This window comes from Corvus cornix, chromosome 17, assembly GCF_000738735.6.
Source record: "Corvus cornix cornix isolate S_Up_H32 chromosome 17, ASM73873v5, whole genome shotgun sequence".
NCBI lineage: Eukaryota > Metazoa > Chordata > Aves > Passeriformes > Corvidae > Corvus > Corvus cornix.
Window position 1 is genome coordinate 8924107 of NC_046346.1, and position 20547 is coordinate 8944653.

Consider the following 20547-nt stretch of genomic DNA (forward strand, 5'->3'; position numbering starts at 1 on the left):
ATCCTTAACACCATTTACTGGCCAAGGTCACAGTACAGGAAAAAACAGGGAACATGCTCAGTGTCCCAGTGCAGCTTCCAGGCACAGCTCCCAGCTAGACCCTGTGCCTACTGCATCCATCCAAGTGTGTCACAGCATAATTCCAGCTTTTTTTAAGGACAGAGCACAGAAACATGGCTTGGCTGGCTGCATAGACAGCACACAATGAATGGGAAATGTGCCTTCTGGGAATCCAGTCAGCAAATGGCCTTGTCCCCTAACAGTGACCCAGACACTCTTGGGTGGCCCAGCCAGAGGCATCGCCCTGGGCTGCTTTTGCTGCAAGCAGGGAGGAGCAAAACTGGGGACAGGGCTGTGACTGCAGAGGAACAGCTGCCACCCCTGCAGGGAATCCCAGCCATCCCAGCACAAGGGCTGGATTCCTGTCTCCACATCTTTTAAAACCAATATTCCCAAGCCACGACAAGCAGGGAGAAGATGCTGAGCTCTCGGCCCACTCTCAGTCTCCCACCGCCGGTGAAATCCCCGTCTCTCACCTGGGTTTCGGCAGCCAGGCGTGGCATGGAGGCCGCCCGGCCCTGGCTCTCCAGGCCTGGCTGGGGCTCTCCGTTGGCAACTGTGGGGCTGATCTCCTTCATTTCCACCACCTGACCAAAACATGGAATGGTTTCAGTAGCAAGAACAGGAGCTTTGAAGCCACCATCAGCTTCCTGAAGTTTGATTTGACTGGGAAGAGAGGCTGGTGTGGGAAAGGGAGCGACTGAAGAGCTGGGGAGTGCCCAGGTTACTCCGTCCTCAGCAAGAACATCCCACCAGCAGTGGTATGAGCTCTTCCACCAGCCACGAGCCCCAGCTGTGACTGGGAAACCCCTCAGGTCATTCTGACCTGAAACCCCTCACCTGAGCTGGGGTAACAGGATTGAGACAGTGGGAAGGGAAAGCCTGAGGTAACCTATGGCAGCAAGATGGAATTCCAGGAAAAGCACGTCCAGATCAGGCTGTGGGAGCTGCCAGGTTTGGGGTTTCTCCACAGTGCTCCAGCAATGACAGAACAATGCCCCCTCAAGGGATAGATCTTCTGCTAATGCAGGTCCCCCTGTCTTCACCTGTTTCTTCAAAACACTTTTTAAAACTTCTGAAATTGCACCATGGCTCTAAAATCTCCTGCATCTCACCCTGTCTTCACCTGTTTCTTCTAAACTTTTTTTTTAATTCCTGAAGTTCTACCAGTTCTAAAATCTCCTGCATCTCACCCCATCTTCACCTGCTTTTTCTAAACACTTTCTTAAATTTCTGAAGTTCTAAAATTTCCCTCATCTCACCCTGTCTTCACATGTTTTTTCTGAGTATTTCCTAAATTTCTCAACTTCTCCCACAGCTCTAAAATCTGCACCTCCCCCTTGCCACCTTCCCCCCATTTGCTCACCCTCTCAATGGGGATCTCCTCGGAGTGGCCTCGCTCAAAAGCTGGGCTCCTGGTTTCATAAAACACGTCCTGGGTGCGCTGGGTTCCCCAAGAACTGGACTCTTTGATCCCTCCCTCCGGGGGTGGCCTGTCCGAAGGAAAAGAGGGAAAAAGATTCATTCTTTTGCAAAGAGATTTTGCTGAATTTGGCAAACCGAACTCGAGCACCCTTTGGGGGTTCACTTGTGAAACTCAGTTGCAGGATGGGCACAGTGGCTGGTGAAGCTCTGAGGTCCCCTGGGTTTTTGCCCTGTAGAGCCTGAAGATCCCGTGAGAACGAGGAAATCAAACCAGCCATAATTTTTTTTCGGTAATTAAGGAAAACAACTTCTGCCACTTAATTCCTGATGGACAATGAAGAATTTGGGAGTTCAGGGCAATTTTGTGTGCAGGACCAGCTGGACATTGGTCAAACAACTTCACCAGCTGTCGAGGCAGCTGTTGGTTTCCCCATCAGGAATATTTGGGATGTTTAAACCTCAGCTGTGTCACTAAAAATCCATCATGCTCATGATCCAGAGGAAAATCACCTGGAGAGCAGGAAATGGAGAATTGATTAGGGATCACTGTCACTAGGACTGTTTGGAAAGCTCTCCACAGAGGGATAATTTTCCCAAAGAGACAGATTGTGTTGTGGCAAGCACTCGCTGTTACCCAGTGCCATGAGCTCAAGGGATGAATTTATTCCCAAGGATCTTTGGCCTCCCAAAAACTCACTGCAGGGATGGTCGGTGGGGTTTGTTTGGTTGCTTTGCAATGGCCCCAAATTCCTGGGAGCAAACTCACAATGGGAAACTCTCCAGTGAGGATTCATGAAGGAAACACCGAGATGCCAACGCTAGCAGCACAGGGATAACCACAGTGGGAGCAGCCACCAGTGGGGATTGTCCCAGCCATGGTGAGAAGGGGCTGCTGGCCTCGGTGTCACCAGAGCCACAGGAGCAGCAGTGGTGGATGGGGTGGCCCCCAAGGCATGGTGGCTCTGGAGGGGGGTCAGGGATACTCACAAGGCTCCCCCGTTGTTGAGGGAGGCCGAGCTCTTCTGCCGCAGGAAGGCCTTGGCGTTGCTGAAGGCCGCGGGCTGGGTCTGCTCCAGGGTGGCCTTCAAGGGGTGGAAGAGGGACACTGGCCCGGGCTGCCAAGCACAAGGGGAGGTTGTCAGAGCTGGGATGGGCTGCAGGGATTTTCCCAGTCCATAAAAAGTCCACTTTGCCACCCTGGGGCATCAGTGCTGTGGAAAGGCCACCCCAGCCCGGGCATGGCTGGGAGAGGCTCTGAGGGACACCTGGTACAAGTCAAGTCCTGCTGCAATCCCCCTTCCCTCAATGTTCTCCCAAGTCCTGCTGCAATCCCCCTTCCCTCTGAATGCTCTCCCAGCCACCAGAGCACAGCAGGGAATTCCCACACAGATGTGGCCAGAAGGGCTGTGCAATTCCAGATCTGTTGTAGCCTTCCATGTGTGAGACAGATCTCCAGCCCGTGCTGGAGATCAGCTGGATGCTCATCCTAAAACCAACAGGTATTTGTCCTACTGGAAAGGATTGGGCTTTCGATCCCAGTTGTGTGAAAATATTTTCTAGAATTTGTAAAAACCTTCAAATCTTCTAGAGCCCAAATGACTTTGAATAATTCCTATTTTCAAGAATAACTTAAGCCTGCTATAGCCAAACTATCAGCAGCTTTCAATAATTCTTTGGTCTCCCAAGGAAATCTTTTGGTGTTCCCCAGGCCACTTTTAAACACAGGATTTAGACTTTCAAAGATCAGTTGTCATTTTTTGGAAAAGATCATTCAGGATCTGCTGGAAAAGGCAACTGCAATGACTTTTTTTTGATATTTTTTGGGAGAAACTTTCAGGAGAGGTTTCCATTTTTGAGCCAGCATTTTCAAACCCTGCCTGGAGGAGCAGCCAGACCTTCTGGATGAATCCTGCTGGTGATTCTTGTGAAAGCTGCCCGAGAGGGAGGATGGAAAGACCCCGTTTGTACCTGGCACAGGCCCCCAGCGGGCTGGACTTGCTCCCTGCTGTTCTTATTCTGCTTGTAGAAGTCAAATATCATCAGGGCTGCGTAGACCTTCCCCACAGTCATTTCATCCGCTGCCAGAGCACGGGGAAAACACGGCAGAGACGTTCCAAGGATGAGGAGAAGATAAAAATAAGAAATAACAGCCAATGGGTGTGAGAAACAGGACGAGGGAGGAAGCAGTGTGAGAATAATGAGGCAAAACAGACACAGAAAAGTAGGGGAAAGAAAAAAAACCCAAGAAAAGGTTACAACAGATAGTTCAGCTCTTTGCCTGTCACTGCCTTGCCTTGGTTTGGAGCTCTCTGTGGCAAACCCAGGGATTGTGGAGGAAAAACCAGGCAGGAAAACTCAGTGGCATTGTCAGCATTGCTGAGAGAATTCCTAAATTCATCCCAGACCCGCAGGCGGCCCTTTATGAACAAAGCAGCCTTACTCCTGCTCCTTTGAGTTGCAGTAAATGGGGCTATAATGGGCTACTGTACATTTAAGGAATATTTCATTTTTCCAGATGGTTTTTTTCACCCTCAAGAGCCACGGGACAGCCCTTCCCTGCCCAGCACTGCAGCACTCGCCATGGAAAAAAGAACTGGAGCAGCAGATACATGGGAATCAAGAGAGGAGGGGAGGGGAAAGACTTCAGCACCCACTGATTTGCACCTCCTCAGCTCCCTCATTTTTCTTAATTACCACTGTTCTTTTCTTAATTACCAATGCCTTTATTACTCTGCACTGCTTCTCATTAATCAGGAATCCAGAGCTAATCAAGGTAACAGCAAACTTCCCATTTTCTCATCACTTTTGCCCAGGACCAAGTAACACAAAGGCCTTCAGCCCCCAAACACCTCACATATGACTCTGTAAATCCTCAGCAAGCTTTAACTTTTCTTCTCCGGGTTTTCTGGAGCTCAGGTGGCAGGAACTGCTCTCCCATCCTGCAGGGCACAGGCTGGAGGCTGCCAGAGCTGGGGAACAGCTCTGGAAGAGGCCACGCAGGGCATTGGTCTTTTCTTGGTGCTGTTTGGAGTTTGTTTTTTCCATGCACAGGAAATCCCCTGCAGCATAACAAAGTCCATGCCTATTGGTGAGCTCAGCTTCCCTAATCCTGGGTGACAGAGCCAGGGCAGCACAGAGGATTCCAAGGAGCTGAGCTGCCCTCAGTGTCTTTGCTGCATCCTCCAGATGACCCAGACGGGGCTTAGGACAGAGCAGACGAGGAGGGAGAAACCTAATCCAGGGTTCCTGGGATGGACTCAGGACTTGGAAGCACTTACGTTTGTGAGGAGGCACCAGCAAATCCAGAGTTTTCTGGGACAGGTTGGGCCAAACCAGCGAGATCTCCTTCCTCAGCTCAGCATCGCACTGGTGCTGCTTCACCCCGCCTGCAGCCAGGGAGGGAGAGGGAGAGGGAGAGGAGTGAAAATCCTGTCCTAGCACCACATCCCACCCTTTGCATCCCCTCTTCCCATTCCTTGGGAAGGGAGAGCCAGCACAGCCCTTCCCTGCCGAGGGAATCCATTCATTCCTCCGTGACAGAAGCACATGAACTCGGCAGGACCATCCTCACCTCACCCTGGGGACCCTGAGCAGTGACCTGGGACTTAAATGTGAGCTCAAACTTATTCCATGGAACTGTAGGTGCCTCTTCCTTTGGGGAGTGCCCGTGGAGGCAGCAGCACCTCCCAGGGTGGGATGCAAAGGACCTGGACAGGAATCCCAGAGTCACAAAATCCCAGAATCACAGACTGGTTTGGCTTGGAAAAGACCTTAAAGATCCTCTAATCCAGCCCCTCTGCCACGGGCAGGTTCACCCTCCACTGATGGATCACAAACCCTCTGCCACCACCTCTTCCCAAAATCCCTGGCAGTGACCCACGAGCACTGAGCTCTGTCCCAGCAGCTGCACCCCAAGGCAGAGCAGAGCTGCTGGGTTTGGCTCTGCTCTAAGGGCCAAAGCCGGGCCTAAACACACACGTGGGAAGTGATTAAAGCTGTGTGAGCCCCGGGCCAGCTCCCAGCTGAATTCCCGGCACAGCAGGCAATTAAGGAGTTCAAATGAATGACAGAGATTCTTTTTCTAAGAGCAGAGTAAGGGGAGGAGGCTCGGGGCACTCGGTTACACCGAGGTTTGAACTCCCACACGGGAACTCATTAGGGAGGGTTTATTAAGGGCCTGTTAGGCCCACAACGATGCAATTAAATGTAGCACATGAAACCTATTTAAAGGCAGCTCCTAACAACAAAACCAGGTCAGAGTCTCACACCCCAGAGCAGATTGAAACCACACAAAGAACCCAGGGTATCAGCTGAGCTCCCTCTCTGGCTCCCTTCCAGTTTTCAGTCCGAGGAAGGGGTGGGGGGAGCTTTTCCAGTTGAAAAAGGGCTGACAAGTAACCAGAAACTGACAATTAAACAAACTCTCAGCATCATTATTTAGGAGTTATTCCTGAAAAAAGTCACAGCAAGTCCTAAATGCATCCTTAGAAATGAGCGTCTGATCCTTGTCTTGATTCCACTCCTTTGGGGAGCCCCAGGCACCTCAAAATGTTGTTTTCTTCCAGCAATGCCTCCCCAAAGCATCGAAGGCAAAGTTTAAGCAGCACAGGAGAGAGGTTGCACTGGCCTAAAACTGCTTAGGACAGCACAACAGCCTAACCCTGCCTTGCCCTGTGCTCCTGAGAGCGTTGTTAGCTCCTGTTAACTTTTAAATCAGGTGTAAAAGTGCTTAGGCCAGGCACGCCGTGATTGTGACCCCAGCCCGGCTGATGGAATGGGGTAACGACCCGGAGAAAAGGCCGATGTGTTTTATTACCATGCAAAGTTTAATTGGGCAGGCGAGTAAATGCCTGATTAACCACTTCAATAATTACATTTTATCTCAAGGCGGAATGTGTTCATGGCATTCGGAGTCCCAGCATGGAGCCCTTGGGGAGGAAGGGCTGGAATAGTTCAGAAAAGAGGTGTGGAAAGTCTCATTTCTGATACAGAGCAACGAGGACACGCCCAGGGCTTCTCCTCCCGGAGTTCTCAACTGGGATGGGCAAAATTCCCCACATTTCGTTGCCCCCTCAAAGGCAGGGAATGCTCAGGACCCCCCTGTCCTGTCCCCAAGCTCCCTTGTCCTCAGGTGCTGGCATGGGAAGGCAATGGAAAAATAGGATTCCCACCTGGGGCAGAATTCCCATGGTTTTGGGAGGACACCAAGCCCACAGATTTCACTGAATACTCTGAGCTGGATGGGACCCACAAGGATCGAGTCCAACTCTTGAGTGAACGGCCCATCCAGGGATCAATCCATGCCCTTGGTGATCCTGGCACCTTGCTCTGACCAGCTGAGCTGATCTCGGGGTCAGGAGTTGGGCTTTGAGCCAAGAGTGCTCTCTGAAAACTGCAATTTTCTTTCTTCTCCGGGTTTTCTGGAGCTCAGGTGGCAGGAACTGCTCTCCCATCCTGCAGGGCACAGGCTGGAGGCTGCCAGAGCTGGGGAACAGCTCTGGAGGAGACCACGCAGGGCATTGGTCTCTTCTTGGTGCTGTTCTGGGTTTTTTCCATGTACAGGAAATCTGCAGCATAATGAAATCCATGCCTAGAGGTGAGCTCAGCTTCTCTAACCCTGTGGGACCATGCCATGGTCACAGAGCATTCCAAGGAGCTGAGCTGCCCTCGGTGTCTTCACTGCATCCTCCAGGTGACCCAGAGACCCCCTCAGCCACCCCATCGCTCTCACCTGAGGCGAGTTTGATGTTCAGATGATTCACACACCCCCTCAGCCACCCCATTCCTCTCACCTGAGGTGAGTTTGATCTCCAGGTGACCCAGAGACCCCCTCAGCCACCAGTCCCTGTCACCTGAGGCGAGTTGGATCTCCCAGTGACCCCCTCAGCCACCAGTCCCTGTCACCTGAGGTGATTTTGATCTCCTGGTGACCCAGAGACCTCCTCAGCCACCAGTCCCTGTCACCTGAGGTGAGTTTGATGTCCAGGTGACCCAGCTCTCTCTCTCTCTCACCTGAGGCCAGTTTGATCTCCAGGGCAGTGCGGATCAGGGCCATCAGCGTGGAGGTGAAGTGCACGGTTAAATCCTCGGGCGAGATGGGCATGTTCATCCTCACCAGGCGCTGGGGACAGACAGGGCTGTGAGGGGGGGCGCCACGAGGCCTCCCCCCACCCTCCCCTGCCCCCTCTGTGAACCCCCAAAACACCCAGAATACAAACAGGAGGGAACTTTTTGTGTGCTGAGCTGGAATTCTTGGCACATGGATGGCAGCTCCGGTCCAGGAGCGGGTCTGGGTTGGAACTTTGGTGGTTTAAGGAGTGATTTGCCAGCACTGCGCTGCAATCCCACCGAGCTCTCCCAAAAGCAGCCAGTGGGATGCTCTCATGCCATTTCCTGACTGTCTCCAGGGGTGTCTGCAGCATCCAGACGTGTGCTGGTACCTGTCCCCCAAGCCACAGCAGGGAATGAAGACTTGGCCAGGTTTTCCATCCCTGGGATAACCTCCCTGCTTAGAGAAACTCCCAGCTTCAACTCCCAGCTTCCCACATGTGTGAACTGAGCTGCCTTAGAGTCCCGGGTTTGGCTTGGAAAAGACCTTAAATATCATCTCATTCCACTCCCTGCCCTGGGCAGGGACACTTTCCCCTACCCCAGGGTGCTCCAAGCCCCATCCAACCTGGCCTTGGACACTTCCAGACTCCAACTCTGGCACCTCCTGCCAGCCAAGGAGACAATTCCCCCCGAAGGGACACTTGTTGGTGTTGACATGAGCAGACAAAGGGCACAAAGTGCTGGTCCAGTGTAAAATCTGCTCAGATGGGCTCCAGAGGAGCTGAAATCTCCTTGTTTATCTTATTACACATTTTCAGCTCTCACTGTATCCTGCGGGGACAAGAAACCACTGGAACGACGTCCCTGTCACCTAAAGTCTAGGACAAATCCTTGTGATCTCCAAGATTTCCCTCACAGCATGCCCAGAGGTTATTCCATGTCTGCCCAGCCTCAGAACCAGGGAAATCAAAGCCCAGCCTCTCCTCCCTTTGCAGTGTGTGACCATCAAGTGCTGGCAACACCACAGGGTTTGTTCTGTTCACTGGTGTCAAATGAAACAGGATTTAATTCCAATTCTGCCCTCAGCACACAAAAAGCTACAAAAAACACCAACGAGAGTCCACAGTTACCATTCAGAGTCCCAGAATCCCACTGGAGTGGGAGAGAGTCAAGGGATGGAGAGAGAAAGAAGATGCATGGAAGTGAAGAACAGGCAAATGAGGAATAATTCCCAAGAGAGCTCGATCCTCACAGAAACCACCACCAAAAAGCACTTTGTGACTGCCACATCCCAGGGCTCCCCGAGTGTCTTTCCAGGCTGAATTCCCAAAGGATTTGGATGCAGAACACAGGCCACACCACAGCTGTCCAGAGCAGTGCTTTCCTCCTCAATTTTAGCCAGGGATGGAAGATTTAGGGGAACATTTTCCAAGGGGATTCTAGGAAGGCTGGCTGAGCAAAACTCCCATTGTGCACCTGGAAGAGGCTCTCCCTACCCCACCTCTTTTCCCTCCTCCCTGCATTTCCCTCTGCGCTGCCATCTTCTCCATCCCAGTATCCAAACTGGTCAAACAGGTAACTCAGACAGCTCCTGGTCAGTGCAATTCCCAGTCTGAGAACCCAGCAAGGAGCAGAGAGAGGGGTTTGAGTTGTTCCTCCATCAGGGATGGGCAGCTCCAGCAGGCAGGAGAGGGGAGGCTGTCATGGGATGTGTCCCTCTGTCCTCTTGGGGTGACAAACTGGGATTCACCTCCCTGTGGACAGTAGTTGTGGAATTCTTCCCCTGCCAAGGTGAGCTGCAAGCTGCACCTTCCAGCTGCCCATTTCTTGGCCAAAAAAAAGCCATAAAATGAGACAGAAATGCCTCAGAACTCGCTGCAGCCAAAGCCAAAAGGCCTCAGCTAAAATCCACCCAAGACCCTCCCAAAAGCAGTGAAAATTCCTTTCTTGGAAGGCCCTGGCTTGGGAAAATGTGTTCCTTAAATGAATATCTGGCATTTCTGGAGCTGCTGAGGATGGAGCAGTTGGAAGAAAAGAATTTATTCATCTTTGATCCTCTGCCACTGCGGCTGTGGTGGTGAGGGAGGGGTTGGGTGAACCATGGCTCACCCCACGTCCCAAATCAACGTCCCAAATCACTGTGGGCACCCAGAGGAGCCAAGGAATCAGCCAGACACTGGCACAGCCAGGAGGGATTGGATCCCTGAACGTTGTCTGGGGCCTTTTCCTGATGCCACAAATGCAGCTGAAAGGCTGTAACTGCAAACAAAGAGATATAAAAAGTGATACTCATTTTTTCCTTTCAATATTATAAAATAACCTTATATATAAAAGTATCTCCTTTTGCAGAGTGTGAAATTTCAAGCCTTTTCAGGCTGCTTTCTAATTTTATCTGTGTTTAATTCCTCTCCATTTCTAAAGGATCCATTTAAAAGGAATCCAATTGAAATTGGTAACATTTCTCAAACTCAAAATATTCTCCTTGACCCAAAATTTCTCCTTGAAAAATTCATCAAGAACTTCTGTTTTTCATCCTGAACCAGGCTAAAAGAGAAAATCTCCATGTTTCTCATAGACTTAGGGACAAGACCATAGATTTAAAAAGTTGAACCAGTTGTTTACAGTGTGCTCAGTTTAAAAAAAAAATTGATTTCCCCCCCCGTTTTTGCTGTTTGTTCTGGCTAAAGTTGTGCTTTAAGGCTGTTTCAGAGCCCGTGGTTTGAAACAGGATGCAAAAAATTGAGAGGGAAAGGGAAAGGAAGGGGGAAGGGAAAGGGAAAGGAAGGGGGAAGGGAAAGGAAAGGAAAGGAAGGGGGAAGGGAAAGGAAAGGAAGGGGGAAAGGGAAAAGGAAAGGAAGGGGGAAAGGGAAAAGGAAAGGGGAAAAGGAAAGGGGAAAAGGGAAAAGAAAGACCAACCAACCAAAAAATCCCAACAGCAACAAAAATAACTGAACCAAAACAGGAAAAAATCCCCAACTCTACTTTGGATAGTTTTCCATCTTTCTGGATCCCAGAAGGAAATTTTAGGAGCCTGCTGCTCCTTCCCTGCGCTGATAAAGAACGGGCATCACTTGGGATGCGCTGGGAAGCGCCAGCCACAACCCAGGGGCGCTCAGGTGAATTCATGACAGGCAGCAGCAAAAAAAGCTGGAAATCCTTCCCAGGTGCCCTGAGCTGGCAGGGAGGGACTTCCCCGGTCCTGCTCCCCTCCGGGGGCGGGTGAGGAAGCGCAGCCGGCAGCAGGTGGAGTCCCCGCTCCGCTTTCCCGGCCGCGCGTGGGGATCCCTTCCGCAGCCCCGCGTTTTAATTAGGATGATTTGGAGCTCGTTAATGCTCCTGCAGGAGAGGGCCCCGGAGGCAGGAGCCGCGCCGTTGTCTCCGGAGTCTCCTAATTAGCGCTGTGCTGATAACGAAGGGGGAGCTGATTAGAAGCGGGGTTGGGAGACAGCGCTCGGTCCGTGCGCGGCCGGGTCCCGCCGCAGCTCCCGGCGCTGTTTAATTGCCACTAAACAAACGAGGAGCCAAAGCTCTGTGGCAGGAATAAATTCCCGTTCGGCTCAGCTCAGGAACTCCTTGGACAATGGCCCAACAAGCAGGGAAAGGGTTGGAGGAATAGGGGGAAAACTCATCCCGGGATCAAAGGTGTCCTGCTGGCTCCTGGCCTGACCCAGAAAAAGTCGCTGCACCCTAAATCCTCTTCCCTGAGCAGGAAGAGGGGCACACAATGCCTGAAAAACTACTGGCACCCCGATGGATTTGAGTTATTAAGAGCACCACATCAGCCTCTGGGACAGGAACTGCTCTGGGAATGATCCCCAGATGGGAATAAATTTGGGACAATGGAGCACTGCTGTGGGAAATGAGGTTGAGTTTGGTGAATAAATTATTGGCTATGAATAATTCACCCCGACCTAGTTGGAATGGTTCTACTCTGCTTTAACTCTTCTCTCCGTGGCCTTCCTCCCTCTCGCTGCATCCTTCTGGAGCAGCCCAGCTCTGGGATCATCCCAGGATGGTTTGGGTTGGAGGGACCTCAAAGCTCATCCAGTTCCACCCCCTGCCATGGGCAGGGACAATGAGCAAACCCTAAGACACCAGAGTGAAGTCAAAGAGGTTTTCTTCCCTCTTCTCATCTGACTGGATAAAAAAGACTTTAAAATTCATGGAATCACAGAATCATTCACATGGAGAAGACCTCTAAGATCATTGAGCCCAAACACTGGCCCAGCACTGCAAGGCCACCACTGACCCATGTCCCCAAGTGCCACATCCTCATCCGCAGGGTTTTAAATCCCTCCAGGGGTGGTGATTCCACCACTGCCCTGGGCAGCCTCTTCCAGGACTTGAAAACTCTTCCTGTGGAGAAATTTTCCTCATATCCACCCTGAGCCTCCCCTGGCCCAGCCTGAGGCCGTTCCCTCTCCTCCTGTCCCTGTTCCCTGGGAGCAGAGCCCGACCCCCCGGCTGCCCCTCCTGTCAGGGACTTGTGCAGAGCCACAAGGTCCCCCCTGAGCCTCCTTTGCTCCAGGCTGAGCCCCTTTCCCAGCTCCCTCCACCTCTCCTGGGGCTCCAGCCCCTTCCCAGCTCCATTCTCTGCCCTGGACATGCTCCAGCCCCTCAATGCCTTTCTTGCTGTGAGTGGCCCAGAACTGCACACAGGAATTTGGGTTCCTTTTCCCCCCAGCCCAGTGCAGGATGGAGCTCTCCCGGTGCCCAAGCAGCGCATCCCGAGGATCCCAGGCATGCAGCCCCAGGAAGCAGCGAAGCCACGCACACGGAGCTGCAGAGGCAGGTCAGGCTGACCGAGGAGAACAGTTGAGAAAGGGGAACCAGAAAACAGCAGAAAGGAAGGACAGCAGCCAAGGAGGCTGCAAAGAGGAGGAAATCCAAACAAAAAACAGTGTGGACGTACTGAGAAGGCAACAAAGACATGGGGAAAACACACAAAACCTTGGAAGAGGACAGGGAAAAATAGACATGGAAAGAAAAAGGGGAGATGTGTGGGGCAGAAGAGCTTTTGCTGGACAGAAGAGTCAGGGGTTTTAAAAATCAGAGGGAGAGGGTGAAAATAGGGCAGAGACAAAGCCCTGGCTGCTGTTGGCACTGACTGAGCTACACCTACACTCTCCAGGCTCTGGGGAGGGGTCAGTGCCTGGGGGGTGGGAGGATGTGAGTGACACCACTGGGGGACACCTGGCAGGAGCAGGGCAGGGGACACCACATCCCACCAGAGTCATGGGGGGAAGATGCCCAGCACCAATCCATGGATGTGGAGGAGGGAAGGAGCAAAAACCAGTCCTAAACCATGAGGGTTTGATTTTATCAGCAATAACTGGGGGAGAGATCAGCCCGAACTGCAGCTTTAATCCATGGGGGAAATCCTGATCTTGTCTTAAATCCTTATTTACTGTAATTCAGGGTTCTTTGATGAGGTGTAAAATGAATGTGATCGTCTCCCAACTTGCAGAAATCCGATGTTCAGCCTAGACTGGAGCTGTTTGAACCCATCTCTGAGACACAGACACAATCCAGAGGTTTCTTCAGAGATGAAGAATTAACGATGACGAAAAATTAACGATGTCTCCAAAAAATTAGGAGTCGGGGTTATAAAAAGAAGCCATTCCTATGCACTCAAGTTCTGGGGATTTATTCTGTAAGAACAGACAAATTAAAGGAGGTATCAGGAAATTCTCACGGAAAAGCCAGGCTGGGGAAGTGCCTGTGGGCACAAAGTCAGCTGTGAAAACCAGCCCAAAGCCTTACTGAAAATGCCTATTTTAACACATGATCTCTTTAACTCCGTTTTGTTTTCTTCCTTTTTGAATTCTACAAGATTTAGGGGGGGGAAAAAAAAGTTTTATCCTTCTAGTCCAGCCACAGAGCAGATCTGGTTTCCCAGCTGCAAACACCTCCTTTCAGCAGGACACAGCTCCGCTAAACCAGTGGGAACTCACGGGTGGCAAATCCGTGGATTTCTGTGGATGACTGGTGTCTGAAATAGCTGAGACCTGGAATTTTGATCTAGTTGGGTTCCTCAAGCTCAGTTACAGTGGCCAGAATCAAATCAAATACAGCAAAGCCACCTAACTGGAGAGATTTAAGGTTATCTTTCATTTGCCTTTTATTTTAAATCCTGGCACGCTGAGGAAGGATCTTGTAGGAAGATTTACCTGAACTACTTCTTGCTGCTGCGTGCCTTAAATGAATCAGACCCAGGTTTGGGTCTAGCTTTAGCATCTTCAAGACAAAAATCTTGGTTTTATGTGGCCTCAGTGAAAAATCCCTCAGTACAGGAGGGGCTGTTGTGATCTGGATCCACTGAACTGAGTTTTTGGGGTGGCTGGAATGACACCAACAGCCAAAAACCCCTGTTGGGTTGATGGATTCTCAAGCACACCAGTGATAAATGGTTCTGAGCAACCTCCCCCTCTAAACCTGTGAGGTTCAGGAGGGAAAACTCCAAGGAATCGCCCTGGAAATGGAAGTTTCCAAGCACCCTGAGAGCTTTTGGGAGGGCAGCCTTGCCTCAGCGGGGTCTGCTCCGTTTCCATCTGAATTTCCAAAGGCAGCAGCCTTTGGGATAGAATTCACTTTGGTGGCTCAATGAAAATGTTTTGCCAAATCAATGATGAGTCGGAGTGATTTCTCCATCTCCCTGTCCTAAATGTTTTCTGTTAAAGTCATTTCTTCCACGAGGGTGTTTCAGGAGCTCTTCAGGTGTTGTCTCTGTTTAATTGCTTGCTCACGCCTACTCTAATTACTCCAGTCTAATTAAGAGGAGGGAAAAACAACATTCTCCTGCAGGGTTAGTGAGACAAAGAGCTCCAGGAAGAAAAATGGGGATCTAATGGGGGGTAATTTGCTCATTAGCACCATCCCTCCCCAAATTAACCTAAATGGAAGCAGAATGAGAGAAAAAAGAGAAAGAAACACTGAGAGAGAGAGCAGAGACATACTTAAAAGACAAACTGATGTGCCAGAGTTTCAAAGACCCCCAAAAAATTATATATATGTATTAAAAAACCCCCAAAAAACAAACAAACAACAAAAAAACCAGAATATCCAAAATCTTGCTTGGAAAGCAGAGAAAGCACCAGGAAAGTCCCGAAGAACACCACCAATGCCACAGAAACTCCACTTCAGCCACGGCACAAAAAGCCAGTGGTTGGGCAGGGGTTCCTGGGGAGGTTTTCTACCTTATAGGCAACGCGAGCTGGGCATTTCTTCCCAAGGCCTAGAGGTGGGGACATGTGTCTCAGCATCTCGTACATGTCTGTGTAACTGATGCGCCCGCTGGGATCACAGGGACGGAGGCAAAAGCACCAGGACACAGAAATCCAACCGGATTGAGGCGGGGGGAAATGGGGAAGGGGTGGGGGGAAAAGGCAACACAAGGGAGCAAATGAAAAGGAGGAGAGAGAGAAGGGAAAGCAGACAAGAGAACAGAGATCTGGTTAATCAGATTTCTCCGGGAAACATAAACCAAACTCGGGAGGTGGGGCAGGAGAAAGGTGGCTCCACTTCCATTGCTGTTTCAGCGCCCAACGTCTCCTCCTCCTGCAGGGGCGGCCCTGGGGAATGCTGGATGTCCCCTTAGGGAATGCTGGATGTCCCCTGGGGAGTGCTGGATGTCCCCCAGGGGAGAAGGGGTGGCAGGGCTGGGTCTGGCTGGCTCTTGGCAGGGTGGGGGATGAGAGTTCCCCCGGTCACCCCCCGAACCAGTCAGGTCAGACGGCAGGGAGAGCTGGCAGGCAGAGTTATGGGACAGGGCTGGGAGAACACAGCCAGCTTTCCTTCCAGTCGGGGGGGTTTGCTGAGGGACACGCTGTGACTGCTCCCACTCCAAGCTGAGGGGGGACTTGGTAAATTCCTGAACCCAGGGCTGGTGAAAGCAGAGCCCAGCCCTGGCAGGTGGTGGGAAGGGGACCTGCTCCTCCCTCACTTTCGGTGGGGCCTGTCTTTCACCAAGCCGACCTCAACTGGGAATTGTGGAGATTTGGGGCAAGGCCCTCAGAGCAGCTGGGAGCATTGCTGAGGGCATCTCCCTTCAGCACACGGTGGTGGTGGATAAAATCCTGCCCTGAAGGACACGGGGTGCAAACCAGCAAGAAATTCCTGCTTCACTTTTCTGTGACCATTGGAACTGGGAGCAGGACAGTGACAATCTCAGTTTTTCTTACCAGAGAGTTGACTGTTTATTCTAATGTGCAAATCTGTGCTGCCTGGCATCTGAGGGAACCCAGGGATGTTATTAATTAAAGTTTAACCCCTGGAAAAGCAAGATTGTGTTATCATCTCCTCTATACCAGCAGGGAAAACCTGAGCACCCATTTAAAACCCCTTTCCCAAGCAGGAACCTTCCCACCAGCCCAATGCCCTGACATGGATCTCAATTTCTATGGAAAGCTTTGATGGAGAAGGAGGAGACAACTCAGCCAGCCCCAAAACATCTATTCCAGTAAAATCCTACCCAGCTTTCCCAGCCCTGAGCTGATTTAAAGGCTGCTGACAGACACAAATGGGAACTGGAGCCAGTGTCCTCCCCTGGCTCCCCTCGTGCTCCTGGGCTGGGCTGTGGGGTCTCCTCTGAGCTCCTAATCCTCAGTCAGGTGTGGGAAACACCTGGGCTGGAGTGGGGGAGAGAAGCAAGCTCTGGGCTGGCTGCTTCCAGCCTTCTCCTTCATCCTCTGCTCTCCAAGAAACTCCCTGCCTGGAACTGGGTCCCCACTGAAGCCCATCCTGCGTTGATTTCTTGGCCAGATCCATCCCAAATCCCCCACCTGGGCTCCCAAGCACAGTGAACTCTCCCTGTGCCATGAGCTGGAGGTTTGCCTGGGTGTCCACCACAATTTAGGGACATAATTTAACCCCCAGGTGATCCCTGGCTGTGGCACCATGAAAAGCTCATCCCTCATCTCTGCCCAGATCCAATGATTTTCCAGTTCAGGAAAGGGCAAGTTGATCACTTGACTGGAGCAAAAATGCCGCAAAGCCAAACCAAACTCGCTGCTCCCTGGAAACCTTGGGATGACGTTTCTCTCTGGGATATATTGAAGTGCTGGGGTGCTGGGATGCTTTTCCCCAACAATTCCCTGCTGGAGCTGGCAGGATGGAAGCTGGAGGGTTCCCTGTCTCATAAAACTGCCTGTTCCAGCCAGCTGGGGTGTGGGAGGAGACAGGGAAGGGATGCACGGAGGAGAAAGGAGGCAGTCAGTCAATCATTCCTTCTTTTCAGGCAAGGGATTCGTCACGTTCCAGTTTCTTTTCTCTACCAGTTGCATTTGCACTTGGGGGGGGGAGGGAAGAGGGGATAAAAAGAAACAGAACCAGGACTAGAGGTGCTGGAGGGATCTCTGGAATTCCAAACCTTGTAGGCCACCCTATGAGGGCACTTCTTTCCTAAGCCCAGGGGTGGAGCAATTACACGTAACAAATTGTACATATCCTTATAATGAATCCGGCAACTGGAAAGGAAACACCAGAGGTTATGACAGCAAAATCCAACAGGAATCAGTTTTTCCCAAGGCAAACGGGGAAGAATCAGCTTTTCCACAGGCAAACAGGGAAGAATCAGCTTTTCCACAGGCAAACAGGAGAAGTTGGAAGGGCAAAACACGCTGAAAAGAAAGGTTAGTCTGGAAAGGAAGGAGCCACTTCCACACACAAAGGGAACTTCCAACTGCTCACCCAACTTCATATCCTTGGATTTCCCTCTGGGAAACCTTCAGTGCCATGTGCAAGGCTTCCCAAACATCTGGTTTCCTTTCCCACTCGTGTTTGAATTCCCTGTGCCTGAGCATCGACCTCCAGGCTCTGCTGCCCAACGCCCGGAGCCTGCAGCCCACAAAGAGCCTCTTTAATGGATTATTCCCAGGATTTTAGGACAGGTGTTTAATGGATTATTCCCAGGATTCCAATTAGTTGCTTCAAAAACCTTGGGAACATTTCCCTGCCACTGTCACCTCCTACATAACCCTGGCAGGGCCATTCCTGGGGGATGAGGAGTTTGCTGGGAGAGCAGAAAGTGGCATCTCCAGAGCCGTGTTGGGCACTGGCACTGGGAAAATCCCGCTTTCCTTAGCAGTAGGAGAAATCAGACACCTCATGGAAGCTTTGTGCTCACTCTCATTAATTCCCAGCTAACTGAACAGCAGCATTATATTTCTTAATCTTCTATGAGTAACCAACTCACAGGTGAAAAGAGCTGAACTTCAAAATGGCCTCCGAAGAAAACTGGGATGGTTCAGCCTCCCTGTGTTTGTTTAGGTGCATTCTGTAAACAAGGCTGGAATATTCTGGGAGAACTCCTTCAGTGTTGCTGCTTTTTGGGATGTGGAAAATTCAGGTCTGCTCAAAGCCTTCCCCAGTCAAGTCCAGACTGAATTCAGAGGGAGATCAAGTCTTGGCTCCAGGCCTAAGCGTGGGTCTAAAAAGGTGTTGGTTTAACTGAGGCCCCAAGTTTACGCTTTCCTTACAATTTCAGAAGGATTTTGGAAAACCAGGGCATGGAAAATACGGCTGAACACTTCCCTGAGCTCTCTAAGAGTCCGTGGAAGGCTGGAAAACCAACAGATGCTTTGCATTGGGAGATCACGGCACAAAATTAGGACAAACAGGGATCCTTGCCCAGGTTCAGAGAATTCCAGAATGGTTTGGGGTGGAAAAGACCTTAAAGCCATGGGCAGGGACACCTTCCACTATCCCAGGTTGCTCCAAGCCCCTCCAGCCTGGCCTTGGACACTTCCAGGGATGGAGCAGCCACAACCTCTTGTTTAAATTGGATTTTCCTCAGCATCCCATTATCCCAGCGAGCTCAGAGCTCCCTTGGGAGCTCCTGCAGCTCCTCCTGAGTGCTCTGGGGGACAACTGATGGGAATGGGATGGCCAGAGCGACATTCCCAGTGTCTCCATGGGGTGTGCACTGGGAGAGGAATAAAACGGATCAAGAACTCACTTTCTGTATGTTGAACAAATTAAAGCTTCTAGAAATCCAATTATGTTTTCTTTCCCAGTTCATCCTTAAATCCTGTGCTTTCCCTCCTTTCTTAACTCCCACCAAACCACCCTGTGCTCCCCATTTCTCTCAATCCCTCTTTTTTTGTGAGTTCAAGGCTTTTGTCACCCCTGAATCCAGCAGTTTTCCCACGTTCACCCCTAGGGAATGTGGCACAGCTGGAATAACAGTTCCCAACTGCCTTTTTTACTTCCTTTTGAACGTTTTTCCCCAGGAAAGTTTCCAGGGAGTTGGGTTTTGTAACAAAACAGAAGGTGATACCAGAAATAGGGATAAAATACGCATTAAGTTGTGTTTAAAATATTATCTATATAATAAAGATATAGAAATTGTAGAGCATCTCCCATCGAGGGTCTCAAGCTATGGGAAGTGGATAAACACTGTAATTCCCTTTTCCTTGGGATAATCAAGGAAGAGACCTTGGGAGAAGTGATCAATGAGTGACCACATTCAGCCCAAATCATGGAATAATCAAATCATAAAATCATTCGGGTTGGAAAAGACCTGTAAGATCAGAAAGGTATTAAATCAAAATCATTAAAGGATCAGTTCTGGCCTTAAAGAGTGAAAGGATTTCAGATTTGTGGAGATTTTAGTGCCACTTCTGAAAATGTGATTCCAGCGGAACTATTCATACTCAATAATTTCCCACTGGAGAGAAAAGGGAACAGGGTCAGAGAAAAAAAAGCAGAATTAGTATCTCAATATCTGACATCTTCTGCATTAACAGCTCGGGGAGTGGAAGGTTTGGCCCCTGAGTGACTCAGGCTCTGCTCAGAGTTAATAGAGCGAGAAATCTTCCTGTAAATTCAACGCTGGTGCCTCTTCTGGGTGGAAAGTTCCTGAATAGAAACATTAAAAATCCACATTGATCCCAATTTTTTCCCTTGCAGGCGTGTTCCTCCTCCCACGGATGTAGAGCCAAGGCCGTTTTCTAAACCAGGCACTCCCGAGTTTTCAGCCTCATTGAGATTTTCCAGTGGGAAGAGGCAGGATTGGATTGGAAAAAGGGAAAAAGAAAAGCTATTTATGCCTCCTAAATCCCCACAGAGGATTTGCTGTGTCACAGAGCTCGTGGGGATGAAAATCTGCCTGGAGATGACAAGCTGGTAGTAACTGTGGAGTAAATATTCAGCCTGGTAGTAGGGGAAGCTTGGAGCAGTTAAAATCCCCCACAGTTCAGAGAAATGCAGGTTTTTTGGAACAAGTTTCCATTTAAAGTTGGCCTAAATCATTTTTAAGTGAGATTTTAAAGCAGTTTAATTGCATCCTAGCAGGGAGTTTGAGATGTTGGTTATCCAAACACTTCCTGCCTCTGTCTCTGCTGAAGGGAAACACAAAAAGAGGGGAAAGATTGGAGGAGCTGGGAGGCATCACAAATCCAGAGGAGATTCATGGCACAGGAACTCAGGGGGAGGAAAAGGGGATCCAAAATGAGGAGAGCTTTAAATTAACAAAAAGGCAAATTCCCAAAGAGAAGGAATTATCAAGGGAATTACTGGGACCTGGGACGGAGCATCTAGAAATGAGAACAACCCCATCACCTGTGGTGCAGCAATACAGAAAACCAAAATACTAAACCAGTCCTGCTCTAGAATTGATCTCTGGGCAGGGCCATTAGGCCTCAGTTTGAAAAAATTCCTTAATTTTGGGTCTGTGCTGCTGCTCCCCTGCCTAAGCCCAGCGTGCAGCTTCCCCTGTGTCTTGGAAGAAATAAAAGAAATAAACAAACCCACCATAAAATAAACATCTCATTGTCCAGTGTGTGAGAACTGTCCCCTCCTTTAACCCCCTCATAAATAAGGAATATTTTATCAGAGTTCTCTAAGAATGAGACACCTCCAAACTTTGGCCCGTTTCATTTTATCCCGATTATTTTCCTAAGTTTCAACTGCAAGTCCAGAGCTAAACATCACTCAAAAGACCAAAATTCCCACACAGAGTTTGATGTCATTACAAGGAGGCTTCCAAGGGGAAAACGTTGTGTTTAATGAGGA

General features: G+C 50.3%; 1 protein-coding gene across 1 annotated transcript in view; it reads right to left on the reverse strand.

The window, feature by feature from the left end:
• LOC104688232 (voltage-dependent N-type calcium channel subunit alpha-1B) overlaps positions 1–20547 on the reverse strand; it is a 261393-nt gene that overhangs the window by 8990 nt on the left and 231856 nt on the right. The window contains 7 exon segments of the mRNA XM_010397632.3: positions 537–647; positions 1427–1553; positions 2473–2600; positions 3454–3563; positions 4764–4871; positions 7498–7606; positions 14733–14829. Of these exon segments, the coding sequence (XP_010395934.3) occupies positions 537–647; positions 1427–1553; positions 2473–2600; positions 3454–3563; positions 4764–4871; positions 7498–7606; positions 14733–14829 (790 nt within the window).